At 41.9% G+C, this 16850-nt stretch overlaps 1 protein-coding gene across 2 annotated transcripts; it reads right to left on the reverse strand.

Annotated features, from left to right (window-relative positions):
- Positions 1–26: 26 nt before the first annotated feature.
- Positions 27–16779, reverse strand: CLPX (caseinolytic mitochondrial matrix peptidase chaperone subunit X). Of its 2 annotated transcripts, XM_015873330.3 has the most exons (14): positions 16632–16779; positions 13703–13860; positions 12463–12580; positions 9020–9174; positions 8138–8297; positions 6950–6991; positions 6204–6380; positions 5338–5502; positions 4936–5024; positions 4597–4761; positions 3588–3887; positions 3213–3305; positions 2888–2994; positions 27–1863 (listed from the first exon to the last, which is right to left on the reverse strand). In XM_015873330.3, the coding sequence occupies exons 1-14, from the start codon at positions 16699–16701 to the stop codon at positions 1773–1775; spliced, it is 1890 nt and encodes a 629-aa protein (XP_015728816.1). In that variant the 5' UTR covers positions 16702–16779; the 3' UTR covers positions 27–1772. The 2 variants fall into 2 exon arrangements, with proteins under 2 accessions (XP_015728816.1, XP_015728817.1); XM_015873331.3 differs by lacking the exon at positions 6950–6991.
- Between the last annotated feature and the right edge of the window lie 71 nt (positions 16780–16850).

The following is a 16850-nucleotide window of genomic DNA, read 5'->3' on the forward strand; positions in this document are numbered from 1 at the left end:
AGCAGCAGGGATGACACAGCTCCATCTCCCGGGACTCATTGGTTTTATTCAGCAATAAGGTACAAACTGAGGTTACACAGCATTTGTTTCCTTAAAAACAGTTCTTGATTCTTAATAATTGCAAACAATCCCAAAACAACTTCCAAAACTAAAAGTTGTTGTTTGTTAACAGTTCTGCCTAAAATGGTTCTTTTTTGCAATCCATTAAAAAAAAAACGAAACCAATCTGGATTAAAGAAATCTTGAATTAAAAGCGATTCTATTTCTCACTCTACAAAGAGGAAAATGAGGACAGGTTACAGCTCACCACAGGTTCCCATCTAAGAGGCGATGGAGCTTCTCCTGGAAACACCCTCAGCTCTAAAAGCAGCTTCTTTCGAGCCGTGGATGGTGAGTGAACAGAAGGTGGAATCCTAAGGCGGTACCTGATGCATCTGGCTAACAGGGTCCTATGGAAGAAGGCAAGGATTACACCACTATCACTTCAAATTTACATGACGAAAACGAACAGAAAACAAGGGCCGAGCATCCGCAGAACCCTCCCCTACCTAAAACACCTACAGGATGGATAGAAAAGAACCAGACGAGTTAAATTGTTTAGGAGAAGGGCTGAGTAAAACCTAAATCCATCTGAAGGACGAAACCGAGTTGTAAGCGACAACTTTAATTCCTGAAACAAACTGCAAACGTAACAGGTCCATTTGGGGCTTTTACAAACACTTTCCTAAGGGACTGAATTCATTTGGGTGTGGGACAGAAGGCCTTGCTTTGCTGTGAGCCTACAAACCAAAGACAAAAGCACAAGATGCAATACTACAGCATTCAAGCATATAACTTAAGCAGTGCCGTGTGAACACTCGCTACCCATTACATCAAAAATATGATACACTTACTTTTCGTCTCTTAACATTATAAGATAGGTTGGGCAAATAGCTGGCACCAAAAAATTGATGCATGATCGTTCCAATATGTTAAACAAAACGTACTATATTAGAACATTAATATTTAAAAAATTTAAGCCAACTTGGCATCCAAACTCTGACCACCCCCTCCTTATTTCATTTACCCTTCTGGCAAAGTGAGCTCGTTATTGTCTTCACCTTCATCCTCAGCACTTAAGGTGACCGTAACTTTCTCCCAATGGGGAGGTGACCAGCAGGATGTATTATTCAGTATCCAATTTAACTAACAGCCCAGCGGTACATTGTTAGCATGATCTCCCAGCGCTGTCTGCAGGGTTGTCCCCAAGCTTTTCAGAGTCCTGGTGCAAGGGCTTCCCCTCCCAGCCCATGTAACAAATCGCTCCAGCACTGCTGGCTCCCAACACCAGCAGAAAAGCAAACACTGACCCGAGCGTTCCCCCATGTGAGTTGTATGAGGAGTTGATCGTTATTAAACTCATTATTAAACTTGTTTTCCCATTTGTAGAGTAGCATTGCTGTAAAATCTACCTATCGGCAGCACCTGCATTGCTGTTTAGTTTTTAGAAAAAGCAATCCAGGTGTTGCTGTATCTGCTATATATTTTAATTGAACAAATGTAGTATACAATTTATAGTCGAACATTATGCCATTCAAGTCCACACAATGTCCATCGAATAAATCAATGTGATGTTACAGTAAAATACATGATCTGATTTATCTAATAAGGTTCCTCATCACGTATCGTATCCGAGATAGATCCAGTGCTGTTAGTATCAGCTTGTGAAGCCAGAGGCAAATCCTAAGGAAATAACCAAGTGCGCTTTTTGCAGGAGAGCATTCTGACAGAGTTTAATGGTGTGCAGCATCAGCTTGTCGAGGCCAGCCGTCCTCCTCAACTCCAGAGTCATATTCTTCCTCCGATGAATCTTTAGTGGGAGCCCTATAATTGAAATGAATGGATCAGACACTATATAAATGGAGGGGAAAAAGATGGAGACAGCTTCCATACCTTGTGGCCAATTTGCCACCTGCAAAGTGCCCTGATGAAAGATGTTCAGATCTCCATCTGTTTAATGACCTTCTGATCTGAAAACTGTGCTATGCAGATTTAAACTAAGCAAGCTTACTACTGAACATCAATCAAAAGGCTATTCAGTTCAGTTAAGTCATTTGATTTCATTGGTAAATGTTAAGTCTTCAGCAAACACGAGTGCTGGTGCCCCGCAAAACAAGTTGTGGTAACCTTTCCTTTGAGAAATGATGTGCATACAGACAGAAGCACAGCACACATCACAGTGGACCAAGCTCAAGTTCCTGACTATCATTCCTCTGTTTATTTTAACCTCTGTTTATTTTAACCTCATCCATCCCCTCTCAACTCCATCACTTCCTCATTAAAACTACAGCTTTTTAAACCTAGATTTGTCCGGTGCTTTCAGTGCTCTACCACAATATCATCTTTATGACTCTCGTTATTTTAATGAGAGCTCAACCAATCGACAGATGCACCTTTTTCACCCTCTTCTCCTCTGCTGCCCTTAGAGGAGTAAACTTGCTGCAGCCCATAGCTTGCATTAGAAGTACCTCGGAGTGGTAGAAGTTACAAGGAGGAAAAATTCTGCTTCAGAATCTTCCCTGCATTTAGAAAACACATTTAGAAGCTCATGTTTTTTACTGTTACCTTACGATGCTGATTAGTTACTTTATTTCTCCAGGTACACACACACACAACGAGATTTAAAGTAACTCCATGTATAAGTTTATTATTTAGCTTCTTTTTAAAAACTAAAGCAATACAAACCCAAAGTTTCTAGGACAGAATAGGCACTAAGACAACCGTGTAGAGGATACAGATAATGGATCCTTTTTGGTTGTGTGCATGGTTATGTGCTTATGCACTTGTTCCTATGACAAACATCAGACCATTAGCCTGTTACTCATCTGATACTTCATTATGGCTTTACCTAATGTATCCCGGCTCCTTTTTGCCTTCTACAACATCTTTGTCAACTTCCACGCATACGATGTCAGAATTGGGCACTTCGAACATGGGCTCCAGCAACAGCTTTTCCTACAAGAACACACAGAGAACAAATACTTCATTGTAGTGTCCTCTACAGAAAAATATGTATACATAGTTAGTAGGTGATGATCAGAGCTAGAGGCCTTGGAAGAAATCTGAATGGACACATTTCTAAGCAAGGCATTTACTGCAAACTGCCACGATAAGGGCCACAGACACCAACATGGGTAGGTTCATTTACACAAGATGAGACTTAATTTACTTACCATTATAGATCGCAGACCTCTTGCACCAGTCTTCCTCTCCAGGGCCAGTCTGGCTATAGCCTTCAATGCATCTTCAGTTACGTTCAATTCGCACTACACACAGAAAGTGAGCAATTTCAGTTAATATTTTTTTTTATAATTCAACAGCACATTAAGCGTAACAGTGCAAGTAATTGTCTTTTACTTGTCACTGACCAGAACAGTTAAGGTTTAAGCTACATAAAACTTCCACTACATTTCTGTTTCAGCTGGAAGTCACCAGTACTGACTGTCCCTTTACATACAGCTGCTACAAATGCTGAAGGGACAAGAAGACAAGAATAGCAATTGCAGACAACTACTAAATTCAACCTTCAGTATGAGTTTTTTTCCAACCTTATCCATGCTGAATAATGCCTGGTACTGGGGAACCACAGCGTTTCGTGGCTCAGTAAGGATCCGTACAAGGGTTTTCTCATCTAGGCTATGCAGAGGAACCACAACAGGCAAACGTCCCACAAACTCAGGAATCATTCCAAACTCTATGAGATCTCGGGCCTCCACGTGACGCAGCAAGCGATCCTTTTCTTCAATATCCTCATGCGTGTTGGACTCTCCACTTATATTAGCGAGATCAGCAGCTGCTGCAGCCCTCCTGCCTTTTCCCATGTTAGATGGTGTACCAAATCCTAAATACTGCAAAGAAAAAACAAAAATAAAAACTTGATGTGTTTATCAGCCTGTTATAACTTTCTTTATGTAACTAAATCATGTTCCAGCTCCATAAAGATAAGGAGTAATTACATCATTACACATTACTTTAAGCTGAATGAATTACTATTACTAAATTAAACTTCTTGCACGTAATCAACTGCTTATAACACCTGATTGCCACTGTAAGGTATTAAGATGTTTGATGGAATAAGAATAGGGTTATTTTTATAAAAAGAAAAGACACCTCAAGACACCTTAAGACAAAACTCTACTGATACACCAAGGTTTTCTCAGTTTCATCCCCATCACACTCCCACTGAATGAAATCCTGTTATCTCTGCTAGAACAACGTGTGTCTCATTCTGTTCTTCAAGAAACACAGGGTGCTACAACAGATTAAGAACTGTACCAGCAAGTATTCTATCAACAGTGTTCAACCCCTTTCTCACTGCATATGCTAAAAAACTCCCTGTAGAAACAGAGACTACTGCAAGCTCCTTAAGCCTACTAACAATAGGTTTGCTCTTTGCTACCTTTCTTAAGCCTCCTTGACCTCAGGTAACAGATGGAAAACCACTGCTCTATGCACACTTAGTAGATTTACAAATATAGCAAGACCTTCAGAAGCCAGCGCTGTGAGCAGCAATCAAGATAATAACTTGTCAGTTCCAATACAGCCTGGTGCACTCACTTTTTCATTTTTCCTCCTGCTGATAATTCTGTCCAGGCCATTAAAAGCACCAGAAGCTACAAAGAGGATGTTTGTTGTGTCAACTTGCACTGTTTCTCCACGTAGCTTACGAGAATTCTTCTCTGGGACGTTTACTATTGTGCCTTCCAGCAATTTTAACAGGCCCTGGGGAGGAAAGAACAAGCAATAAAGAAAATCCACTATGCAGCATCACACAAGAAGGCAAGAAGTGAGAGTTTTAAGGGGTTAATAACAAAGGAACTGATCTGTGCTATTTGACACAGCAGACTTGATGAACAGTTTGCTTATAACGTAAAGCCACTGCATGCAAGCACGTACTTGTTGAACACCTTCTCCTCCGACATCCCGTAACTGATGGATACCAGGAACACTGCCAATCTTATCCACTTCATCCAGAAAAACAATTCCTGCAGAGGTAGGAAATGGACTTAAGGAAGATTCTACTTCTTCAGACACACAAAAATATACACACTGTGAAGAAGGCAACTTAAGAATCTGTTCTACTTCTGCATTTCAGAGTGCCAAAAGGTATGACCAGAATACATAAACAAAGCTAAAACAAGAACCAGCAGATCTTTTTATAGCTCTCTCTGTTTATTATTTCTGATTTGAAGTAGAAAAATCCATCTACATGCCACAAAAATACAGTTGGCAGAAATGCTGGTGATCTGTAAGTTCACAGCACCTAAGTAACTAAGTAAGATTAGCACAGAACATTACCTTGCTGAGCTTTTTCTACGTTGTAGTTGGCATCTTGCAGCAGTTTTGCGATGACAGATTCAATGTCTTCACCGACATAGCCAGCTTGAGTCAAGGTAGTACAGTCACAGATAGCAAATGGTACATCCAGGCATTTAGCTAGAGTCTGAGCCAGCAAGGTTTTACCTGGTGAAATAAGAACTCCATGTTGTAACTGCCAGGTAGTTCTTTAGAGCACACAAACTCAACTATCAGAGGATAATTACTATCATTGGTAATATCATTACTATCATCATGTCATTACTATGATTAGACATTTAAAATGCTATTAGCATACTCATATATGCTCATACAAGAAAAAGATCCCAAGTCAGTGCTCACAAGCAAGCTGTATTTTTGAATAAGAGCAGTTCTGTATCGAGGCAGCTTGAAATGCATACTGTACCACAAACAGAGTATCACACCATACATAAAACAAAATCCACGTACTTGAATAGACTACAGATTAAATCAATCAATAGTCCTTTGCAGACACCCAAAGTGCAGTGTAAAGTTCCACTGCTCCTTCTTTGGAGAGAAACAGAATTAACATATTATTTAGTGAGCGCTCTCTCAAATAATCTGCAAAATATTACCATATCAGCCCAGCTGCTAAGGACACACAGACACCATTTCATTCAACCACCTGGAACTGATCTGTGCCCAGAGGTGAAACATCACTTTAAACTGCATCTCAACTTGCCTCCTAAAAAGTAGACAGACTTTAGAGGCATTTTGTTTCAGTGCAGCAAAAGCTACATTTTTTAATCGGTCAACATAAAAAAGGTATTAAAATAAAAGAAAGCGAACAAGGATTAAGATACATATAAAGCCATACAGCTGTATACCTGATCCAGTTGGTCCAAGCAGCAAAATATTACTTTTTTCAAGTTTTATGTCATCGTTGGGCGAATCCAGTACTTCACCTCCCCGTTTTTCCTGAGGTATCTGCTGGTTCATTTGTTGCTGCATAGATGCTCCTAAAGCGTTACCGTGTGGACTAATCCCAGCAATCTGCAGCAGTTCTGAAGAGAATAATCACAGAATCACAGGATTATCAAGGTTGTAAAAGACCTAGAAGATCATCTAGTCCAACCATTAGCAATAATAACACTGTTTGAGCACTGCAGGGTCTATCAGTACCTTCAATACATAACAAGAGCTTTCTGTTTTGTTCTATGGATCTACAGTTATATCTGTTTGTGCAGAAATATAGACAGAACCACAGCAAGTTTGAAGCAATTACTACAAAAACACAAGTTTCAGTTATACTTTTGCTTAAGTGCATATATGGAGAGAATCTCTAATGGCTCAGTGTATTATATAGAAACATTCCTCCTTACACTCTGCTGCTTTCCATATTGTCACAGGTTACCTAGATTTACCTGTGCATATGAAATTAAACAGACAGATCCTAAACACCTCTCCTCCCCCCAATCAATGCTCAATGAAATCAACTAAATTTAATAACAGAAGGGAAAAGCGAGCAGAATTTTCACCCAACACTTCTAACCAGTGGTCACTAAATACTAATCTACACAAATATCAAAGGGTAAATATTGCAGAGGAGGACATGAGGAGAGAGATCACTTACTTGTAAATCTGTACTCATCCTCCCGTCTTCTGATTTCTAATTCTAAGAGAGAGGATGAAAACAGTAATGAAAACTTATAAAATCTTATAGCTTCTCTACCTCTTGCCCTCTTCTGAATACTTATCGTTGGTGTATGAAGGACTTCTAACAAGAAATCCCCACAGGTTAGTTTTTATTACCATCCAGTTTAGTCCCAGGCCCAATTTGCATGCTTTTAAAATGGCAGTAGGCTATTTGTTATGTAAAACATTAACACTAAGAGCTCTATATGGATTCTTGTTTTAGAAGCACTTGTAGAATATATATATATAAATATATATACATGCACCATATTCCAATTCTGCTTGGAAGAGATTTCCTTAAACTCATACATTTGTATCTGAGGGACAGAATGGAAAATTAAATGCATTTCAAAGTATTATGAGCTGCACATTCATGAATTACAATCATCCTCTGACAGTTTCTCTGGGTGCACACAACAGTCTGCCTGCAGAGGATCAGGAACTTCCACATGCCAGGTACAAAACAGTGCTACTAAGGATCTCTCCTGCATGTTCAAGATTTGTTGCTGTGTTTGTTGGGGTCTTTTTGGTTCTTTTTTTACAGTAAATTTAAGAAACAAAGAAGATTTGTTTTCTTAGCACACTGTTAATTGCAATACAGAACAAAACACCTTAAGAAAAAAAAAATCAAGGTACGCTTTGAATTAGAGACAGCCACTTAATCCTACTGCTAAAAATAATTTAGATCAACACAGCTCCATATTTACTCAGCAGCAGAAGTTCTGCCAAGAGGAGCTCAGACTCCACCTGCTAGATATGGAACAATACTACGGTGGCCAACAGGTGCTGCCAACAGCAGCAATCAAGTTTAGGAAGGTAACTATTCATCAAATGCACTGTGTAAAATATTGTCTGTGTGATCTGCATTGCTGCCTGCTGATTAAGCAGCAGATATGCCATTAAGCAGTAAAAGTGATTAGGAAGAAAATTTCAGTAAGCTTTATAAGGATCTGTCTATCATCAGTCATCTTGGGAAGCCTTGACATTTCCCTTTCTCTGGGAAACAAATGTACAAACATGTACAGACTGCAGCTCAACTACCACCATTAGAAGGTTGAAAATATGAAGCAGTGTTCTGAAATGGTGAATTTTATTTGAACAGAAGACGACCAAACATCACACAAACCTCTTGGTGTTAGAGAAGTCTGCTTTTCAACTTCAGCTTGCTGTCTCAGGTTAGCTGGGATATTATTGTAGATCCTCTTGTAATGATTATACACAGCAACTGAAAGCACCTTCTTGGCAAAACACTGACCAACAACGTATTTGTCGAGGTAGTTATAAATCTGGAAAGAAATTACTCAATATTAATAACATTTCTAAATAACTGCAGAAATCCAAAGCATGTACTGTTGTACATTGTGTTAAGACAGCCTTTACATGATACTCAAGACTTGAGTGTTGTTTTAGGACTTTTTTTTTGTGCACAGTAAGATTTTGACATACACTCTGAAATCTTCATAATTAAGCAAACCCTGTGGTTCAGAAAGCACTGCAGTCCACTAAGAAGTGTGAGACACACTAAGAGCTCCCTCGCTATCCAAGGAAATCAAATGACATAACATGAGTGCTGCAGTAGACAGATTACAGCCACACATGAACTTGCCATAGTTCTCAGTTAAGAAGTCAGACAAAAGGTTTCACAGCTAAAGAAAGAAACTAACAGTATTAGAGTGTGGAATATGAGGCCGTGGCAGGAAATTAAGGATGCTATGGTTGTAGAAGGTTGAGGTTATCTCAGGGTCACATGGAGAAAATTAAGGTACTGCATCTCAGTCATGAGACAAAGCCAGAGGCAACCAAGCTCAACTCCTCTTATGGGATCTACTGTTTCTTTATCAGTGCTCTGCCAGGTCACAAAGCTCTCAGAGGTTTAATCTTGAACTAATCATCTTTATTCTTCGCTGCTCTGTCACAGCAGATCATTACACACAATGCAGACGAAGAAGTAAACTATTCCAGCATGCTGTAGTACGAAGGACCAGCAGGGTGTCAATAAGAACCGTACCTTTTTCGGTGGAGGAGGCGGCTTCTGCTGGAATGCCAATTTCACAGCTTCTGCTGCTGACTCGGGCTCCTTAATGATGCTCTTTTTAGTGTCTGCCTCTGACAGTACCACAAAGAAATGGTGACACTTCTCACACTTCACAAAACGGGTGGAAGCTGTGGAAAAAGAGAATCAAAATGGTAAGAAAAATTACTCTCATCCCAACAAGAGACAGTCTGGGGATGCAACAGGCGCTCGGATGCTTTGCAAAGTCTTTTGCTTATTTATTTTTACTGTCAATTTTTACTTTCAACATCCAAAAGCCAAACCCTCCAACTACCAGCTGTGTGAATTCTTTCCTCAAAGAGCCACATTATGTGTAAAGACCAGCTTCAAGAATTGCAAAGTAGAACTTGCACAACTACTTTACTTCTTTCAGAAACCCGAGTTGAAATAACCTAAAACAGGCAATAGAGAAAAACAACTTTATAACCTGAAATAGGTCTAACAATACTGCCGTGTTCTATTAAACACAATAAGGCTGGTTTAAGCTAAAGATATTAGTGAATTTATTAAATTAAAAACAAGGTGAATGCAGCAAGACAACCACAGGAAAATCTTTTACGGCTGAACTTCTGAACTCATAAAAAGCTTTCAGAAAATGGCTTGTACAGTCTGGCACAGCTGATTTTACTAGCAGCCTCCAGCAATACACTGGCTGCTTAGTTATAGCTTGTTTTTGCCTTCCACGGAGCTGGCATCAGCATTTGTTTTTAATATTAAATGCACCTTATAGCTGAGTAAAAAAGACCAACAGACCATTTAATAAAACAGCACGTCATACCGTCATCATCACAGCTGGAGTTAATAAATACCACAGAGGAAATCTGTAAAACAGCTGACAAGTTCTTCTGGCAACATTCCCGCTGCCTCTTATCTACCTGATATGAACGCAATCACTCGCATACGTTCATCTGTATTAACTCTTATTGAGCCACAGCACCACATGAAAATACTCTCTCCCAATGCTCATTCAGAAGACCCCCGCTCTCCTGTATGTCTGCAGAGCCACGAGGCTGCTGTCCTTCCTTCTGCAATGGTAACAGCCTGGTTAGGAAGCAGTAACCACAACAATATTTGTCCCCTTTACAGATCATGGTGGGGAAAGAAAAGAAGCTAAACAACAAGCAAAAATCATTGCGCAGAGTACACTTGCCTCACTTACCCCAAGCAGCAGATAGGAAGGTTAATTAGAGACCTTTCCTATTTGCAGTGGGACCAACAAGGTCAATAGGTACAGAGCAGCTTTGATGTGTTGGGGGCCCCAGATTAATTTGGTAACTTCCCTTGTTTATATGTGGTGAGTCAGCAAATACACAAGAGCACAGGGAAGAGCTTTCAGGTCAAATTATCTCACTGTCATTAAGATGTTTGCAAATACTTATTATGTAATAAAAAACAGCAACAAGTTGAGTGTTGTTTTTGATCCAGGCAATATTAGCACAGCGTGCCAGGGGCTGCGTCTGTACAGAGATTTCCAAAGCCCACATAAAGGGAAACACCGGGTTACTACAATACGTGCAGGAAGTCAAAGCAAAAGAGTTAATCTTGAAAACATTCATGGGGCTGAGACAAAGTGGTACCAAACTACTAAGGTAAAAAGACATCAGGGAGCTTCCACCCTGTGAGATACGTTGCAGCAAAGTCTTGCTTTTGAGGATGAGAGATAACGGCATCAGCTGAAGGCAGCAGAAGCAGTGCCTGGTTACGGCTTCTTAGGCCAACCAGCTTTAAAGCTATTGGATTTCACTCCACCTCTGGGGCTCACATCTTGTTTCGCTGATCATGGAACTCTTTGCATAGTTTGGCAAATGAAAGCAGTCCTGGAACTGCTGAGAAAATAAGTCTAATGCACATCTCTCACTCCTAATATTTTGTTACTGGAAAAAAGAAATGAAACGACTGCTAATTCCTTGTTTTCCTTTTGGCTTTCAGTACATAAGGCCAGCAGCCTGTAATTCAAACCAGAATTGGGTGAATTCATTTTTGCTAAGCTGTATCAAAGGTTTAGCAGAAAACTTAGAGTTACATTGTATGAGAAAACTTGAAACCCGTTCATTTTGGACCATTTTTCCCCCCCTTTTTCTTTGTTTTTAATGTTTTTAAAAGAATTAGAACTTAGCCCCTTGGTTTTCCAGCTACTTCACATTCTATGGTTTGGCTGGAAGCAGTGTGATCAAATTAACAGACTAAGCCAGAAAAAGACACACCCAGAGGAAACTCGAGAGCAATTACGAAATAAAATTGAAGACAAAGATTTCAGCTAACAACTAATAGAAAACTGAAGACCGCTGCTCTCAGAAGGAGAAAGTCCATTCTAGTCCACTATCAGGCATCACAGTGCTCTGTTCAAACTCCTAACAGACTTTCTACAGGCTGTACAATCCTGAAGTCTTGGAGTAGAACACCAGGGATATAAAAGGCAGATACACTCCGCTACCCACAACCAGACTTGCTCCTATCTTCTCCCATAATTTGAGTAGAAATTAATCACTCTTGTAATTCATGCTGCCTGATCATTTTAATTAAATAGCAGGTTTACATTTAATACTAATTATTTAATTAAATAGCAGGTTTTACACGAGCAGCAGTGAATAAAAGCATACCTGCTCATTTTCACTATGACATTAACGATGGTTTAACGAGTTTATGTTGTCCTTGTCTGAAAGCTTCTTACTGCAGAAGTCTGATTGTGATTTGATACTTCCTCCTTGAGCCCCACCAAGTGACAGGAAGTATTTGCTTTCTGACATCTACTTTCTAGACCAGTCTCCTTAGTGCTAAGTCAATCTGCAGCATAACTGGTATTAGTCTGAATTGTACTTGAAAAGGCTGCTATTCCTGCTGGACATCAAGCATCCCATACACTTGATTTTGTTTGGACTTTCCTGATTCCTATTTAGAACTTATGATGAGTTTGGGTTTTGTGGCAAAATCAATCTGGTAAGCCATCTGTCGCATGCTGACTCCTCTGCTAGATAACCACTCTGCTTTCAGCTCTTGCAGGATTAGTCCTATTATTCAGTAAGCAAAGGACAGACATTACCAACACTTACATCTATAAATGGACGGAAAAAATGTATTAGTAGTTAAAGCAGTACTGTTTACACAGGCATCTCTATGACTGCATAGAACACAGACAAGCTATTAGAAATGAGCACATTCAGAATTGCAAACCGAATTCCACTATCATATTCTGCTCCACATCGTGGGCAACTACACAAATGCATCACAGTACATGCTTACTCCAATGTGGGCAAACTAAACTTTCCCCCCCCACACACATATTGTGTAATTAATTGAAGTTCTACATAGACTAAAACTTAACGATCGGGACTGTATTGGATCATTAACACAATCACATCTCCAGCTATTTCTAACAGAAGTTATCCATCAGCACTTACAGACGAAGGTCTCCACATGTGTGCACAGGTCTCCACACTTGGGGCAGCGCAGCTGGTTCCCTCCTTTTCCAGAACTTCCAGAGCTCGACTTCTTACCACCCCCCTCACTGACAGACTTCTGAAAAGAGATAGCCAGACAATTAATGCCAAAGTGACACCGGGCATTTGGCAGCACGTTTATGGAATCCAGCCACGTGAATACTGTAATGCCTGTATAATGAAATAACTGCTGTCAGGACTTTTTAAAGGTTTTGATAACTCAGCAGCACAATAAAAACAACCTGAAGAATTTGAGCATCTGCATCTCCCAGTTGCACCAATTTTGGACACCCACGGAAGCACCCCAGATCTACATTAGAACTGCCTGATTGGCACTAGAATAATAGCAAGCTACACTGTGTTAAGGGTGTTTTAATAACACATTTCAGCACAGTTTATACCAACCACAGAGAAGAAAACAGCTCATTCTTACAGAGCGTCATTTCATTATCACAACTGTGTTTATTCTAAAGGTTCCGGATGCCACATCTCTTCTCGTGTCCTTGGCAGACGTCCCTATGCTGGCAGATGGCTGTAGGGCAGATATGCCCATAAAACAAGCATCTCAGAAACTGTGTGGAAAAATCCTCTTCTGACCCCTAAGGCAGAGCCCTGCTGCTCTTCCTCCCTGTTACATTTTCAATGGTGTTTAATTTTAACTGGTAGTCATTAATTTTAGGAAACACCAAAGATCTCTCTCCCCCCTCTTCTAAGGTATTTCTGTACTTTTTGAAGCCTTACTTGCCCACTTCTCCTCAGAATCTTTCTCAAGCATAAAATAAGAAGAAAAAAATTCAGATTTCCTTCTTTGTTGTTTAATTAAGTTTAATCCAAAGCTTCAGAACACACCTGTGTCATTTGGACAGTCACTCAGATGACTTCACACCATGCTAAGGCAAAAGTTATCACTCAATCTCTCAACATCTTATTTGCTGACTAAAGAGCAATTTTATTCTCAGGTAATCATTTATCTGAAGAAGCTGTTGATTAACTATAATTATAGAGAAAGCCCAGGATGAAAACAGATTGAAATTTACTAACAAGAATAAAGCAGATCTCCTCACAAAGTTGCCTGGTGATAACTTAAACACAACTACCAAAGCAATTCTGAAAAGGAACACTGAAAACTGTACTTGTAAAAGCCCACTCGACAGCAGCAGGCTTTGGAAGAACAGCTGTGATCACTGTGCACTGACATTACCTTGCTTCCTTCAGAGCCATCCTTGCCTGTGCCATCCTTTGAAGCGAAATACGCCGGTGTTTCAGAGAAGTTTCTTAGAGGAATCCGCCGGAGAGAACAGGTTTCAAAAGTCCCAAGTTTGCCCAGGACGGGGATGCGTGTACGGCCACAGGTGATACCTAACAGCACATGAAAGCAAAGAAGAAAAGCAGTTAATTTCACCAACCATTACACTGTACTGAAAACCTTGCCAACAAGACAACAGAACTGCCTTGTTAGCATCTGACTACAATGCAGGCTGTGCAGATATCTACTGAATGTGCATAGCTGCAATGCGCTGTTTTATCCTTTTATCCAACTCTATAGGGAAAATCATTAAAATTAAACCAACCCGGTGTTTTCCTCAGGCACACTCTGTTCAAAATGCAGCTTTTTTACTGACAGATTAAGTACCTACATTTTGGACCTCACTTACCCCAGTTCTAACCCTGATGTCACCAAATCCCAAAGCTGATTGATGTTCAACAGAGCTCAAAGCCACCAACAGCAAAACTCCGAGCAGCCACGTTTCAGTTATGCCAAATGAATTCATTTCACCACCTTAGAGCTTACTCCATCAAAAAGTTGCTAGATAGTCCAAAAATGACCTAAAATGTGATGTCAGAGGGCTGAGAAACCCATTGTGATGTAGGACTGGGAACATCCCCTGTGTGATGCGATCTTTGGAACAACCAGCATCCAGCTCTTGTGAAACCATCCAAATAAGAAAGGGACCATTGAAACGCCCCCCCCTTTATTATGCAGCAGTTACCAAAGAGGAGAGTCAGAGGCCCAGCCTTGTGTCTGGATTTGGATTTCGCTGTCAGCTCCACTGAGAAGTCATTTCCAGGAATTGGATATAACGTCTGACACACAAAAAGAGCTGTTCCAGGGGGAACTGAAAAGGCAGCGTCACAGCTGGCACACACTGACCCTTTACAGAGAGGCACAGTGACTATTAAACGTAATGGTAACGCTGTGGACGTGGCTTACAGCCAACAAGGGGAAAAAAAAACCTATTGAGAAACCACGCGGCGTGTAAGGTTACACTCCATGCCTAGGTATGATGTGAATCCACACATGTCATCCCTGCGATTGCAACACCTCGGCACAAACAAGGAGCCCACAACCCTGATCTTCCGCCTTCCTTATATGTAAACCCTAAAAAGTTGCCTAGAAAAACCAGCACAATTCGTTTGCTCTGGAAGAAGTGAACGTTTCTGGCTTTATTTATTGTTTTAAATACAGAGAGCAAAGTCCTAATAAGGAGACTCAAACACTTTACTCCTGCTGAGCACTACGCAGGGACTGAAGGTGGCCAATTTTAATTGAATGACACAGAAAATACCCTGAAAGTCCACACTATGGGCTATGAAACGACATGAGAAGTGCCTGAGCTGATAAGCACCGTGCTCCTGCCCTATCGATCAGCACCACCACAGCTGTGTGACTGCACCCAGAGTCTGCTGGGCTGCAGGCAATGCATCCAGGCAGCCGTCCACCCCGCAGCAGTGTCTGTGCTGCTCATCACTTCTCCCTCTTATAAAAGCTGGTAGGGTACAACATTAAACTGACCACACCACACGTCAGCTTCAGGCCCTGGGACAAAACTTGTCATGTTCAGCCAAACCAGAGCTCTGAGTGACTTTTAGCTCTATTATCTCTTATGGAAAGAACTTCAATGTAAAAATAAAGACTGAAGAAGAAAGTTAACACAACTGTCCTGCATAAGTAAACCCAGAGGCAACTTTTCAATAGCAATTCCAGCCCAGTGTTGGCATCTCCTGCTGGAGGATGGAGGCAATATAAGGGTGCAAACATGTAGCAGCACAGCAGCAGTCAGGTTTGGGCACTCTTTGTACTTATCAGAACACGTATCAAACATAAGGGCTGTGGCAGCTGCAATAGCACCTCTCCATAACCTGCCTAAGTTTAGCAGGCTGTGACATAACAGAAGGCTCCTTTGCAACTTATTAAGCGTTAATTGAGAGGTGAGGAACAAAACGCCAACTTTTAGGGCCAAACCTCAAGTATCCTGTAAGAGTCTTTAACTCAAAGGTGTCACAGGGAGACTGACAGGAGACGAGGCCACCAGAGCTGCCCAACAACCTCGAGTTAATACCAACCTCCACCACACCCAGCAGTGATGCCCCACAAAGTGATCTGCCCCAACCACCACCGTGTGCCAAGCGAAGACTTTGATAAGTTCCAAGTAAGCTGATGTGCAATATTACCCCACAAACATATTCTGCTCTTATTTGTTCTTGTACACAAGAAATCCATCAGAATTCTTAGATCTGAGGGGGAAAAAAAAACCCCAAGTTGTGTTTGTTCCTTAGAAAGGCACAGAGAAAAGCAGCAGTTGTGAGTTAAATACAGCTTTCAGAATCCTTGTTGCCCTGGTTCTGGGTGGGTCGGAAGGCCACGTTCAGCCTTCAGAGGGCTGATGGCCCACACAAAGGGGGGTGCAGCGCTGAGCTCAGCCCCGGGGAACCACGAACGGCCCCTCTGCCCTATGAGCCCCAAAACCCATTGAAAAGCAGGGAGGGCTGCCCACAGCAATGCATTGTGAGCTGACAAAGCGCACAGGACACACAGCAACAGGAGCAAAGGAAGGCTGAAGTCCCTCGGAGAGCTGCCAAGGGGCCTCGCGCTGCTCGTGAGCTGGACGCGCTCTGTGCCAACCAAGCACGGAATGACGCCAAGCACAGCCCCACAGCCTCAAACTGCGGCCCAAGATGGAAACACCGTGCGGGGCTCAGGGCTCCCTCAGCACCGAGCACCTGCGGAGCTGACAGGGCCCGGCCCGGCGGGGCAACACGAAGGAGCCACGGCGGGGGGGGGGCTGAGGGGAGCGAGGGATCGGGGTGTTTGGGGTATTTGGGGTATTTGGGATATTTGGGGTCGTTACCTCTCCTCGCAGAGGGCAGCGTGGAGCCCAAGAGACGCGCGGCCGCGGCGCAGCTGTGGCAGGCGGACATGGCGCGGCCGCGGCCCGGCCCGCTCCCCCTGACGAGGCCTTGGGCGGCGGCGGAGTGAAAACAGCCCCTCCCCCACACGGCGCCGCCTAGTGACGTCACCGCGCACACCTCCCCCACTCCCCCCACATCGGACTACCGCTCCCAGCAGG

The sequence above is a fragment of the Coturnix japonica genome, chromosome 14, assembly GCF_054131305.1.
Source record: "Coturnix japonica strain WE chromosome 14, WE-NBRP24, whole genome shotgun sequence".
NCBI lineage: Eukaryota > Metazoa > Chordata > Aves > Galliformes > Phasianidae > Coturnix > Coturnix japonica.

Excerpts from the sequence above, each read along its gene's own strand:
- CLPX (XM_015873330.3), bottom strand. The coding sequence starts at position 16,701 with ATGTCCGCCTGCCACAGCTGCGCCGCGGCCGCGCGTCTCTTGGGCTCC. Across the intron at positions 6,992-8,137 it reads GACTTCTCTAACACCAAGAG|AATTAGAAATCAGAAGACGG; the intron begins GTTTGTGTGATG and ends CCTCTCTCTTAG. Across the intron at positions 1,864-2,887 it reads AAGGAGCCGGGATACATTAG|GGCTCCCACTAAAGATTCAT; the intron begins GTAAAGCCATAA and ends TTTCAATTATAG.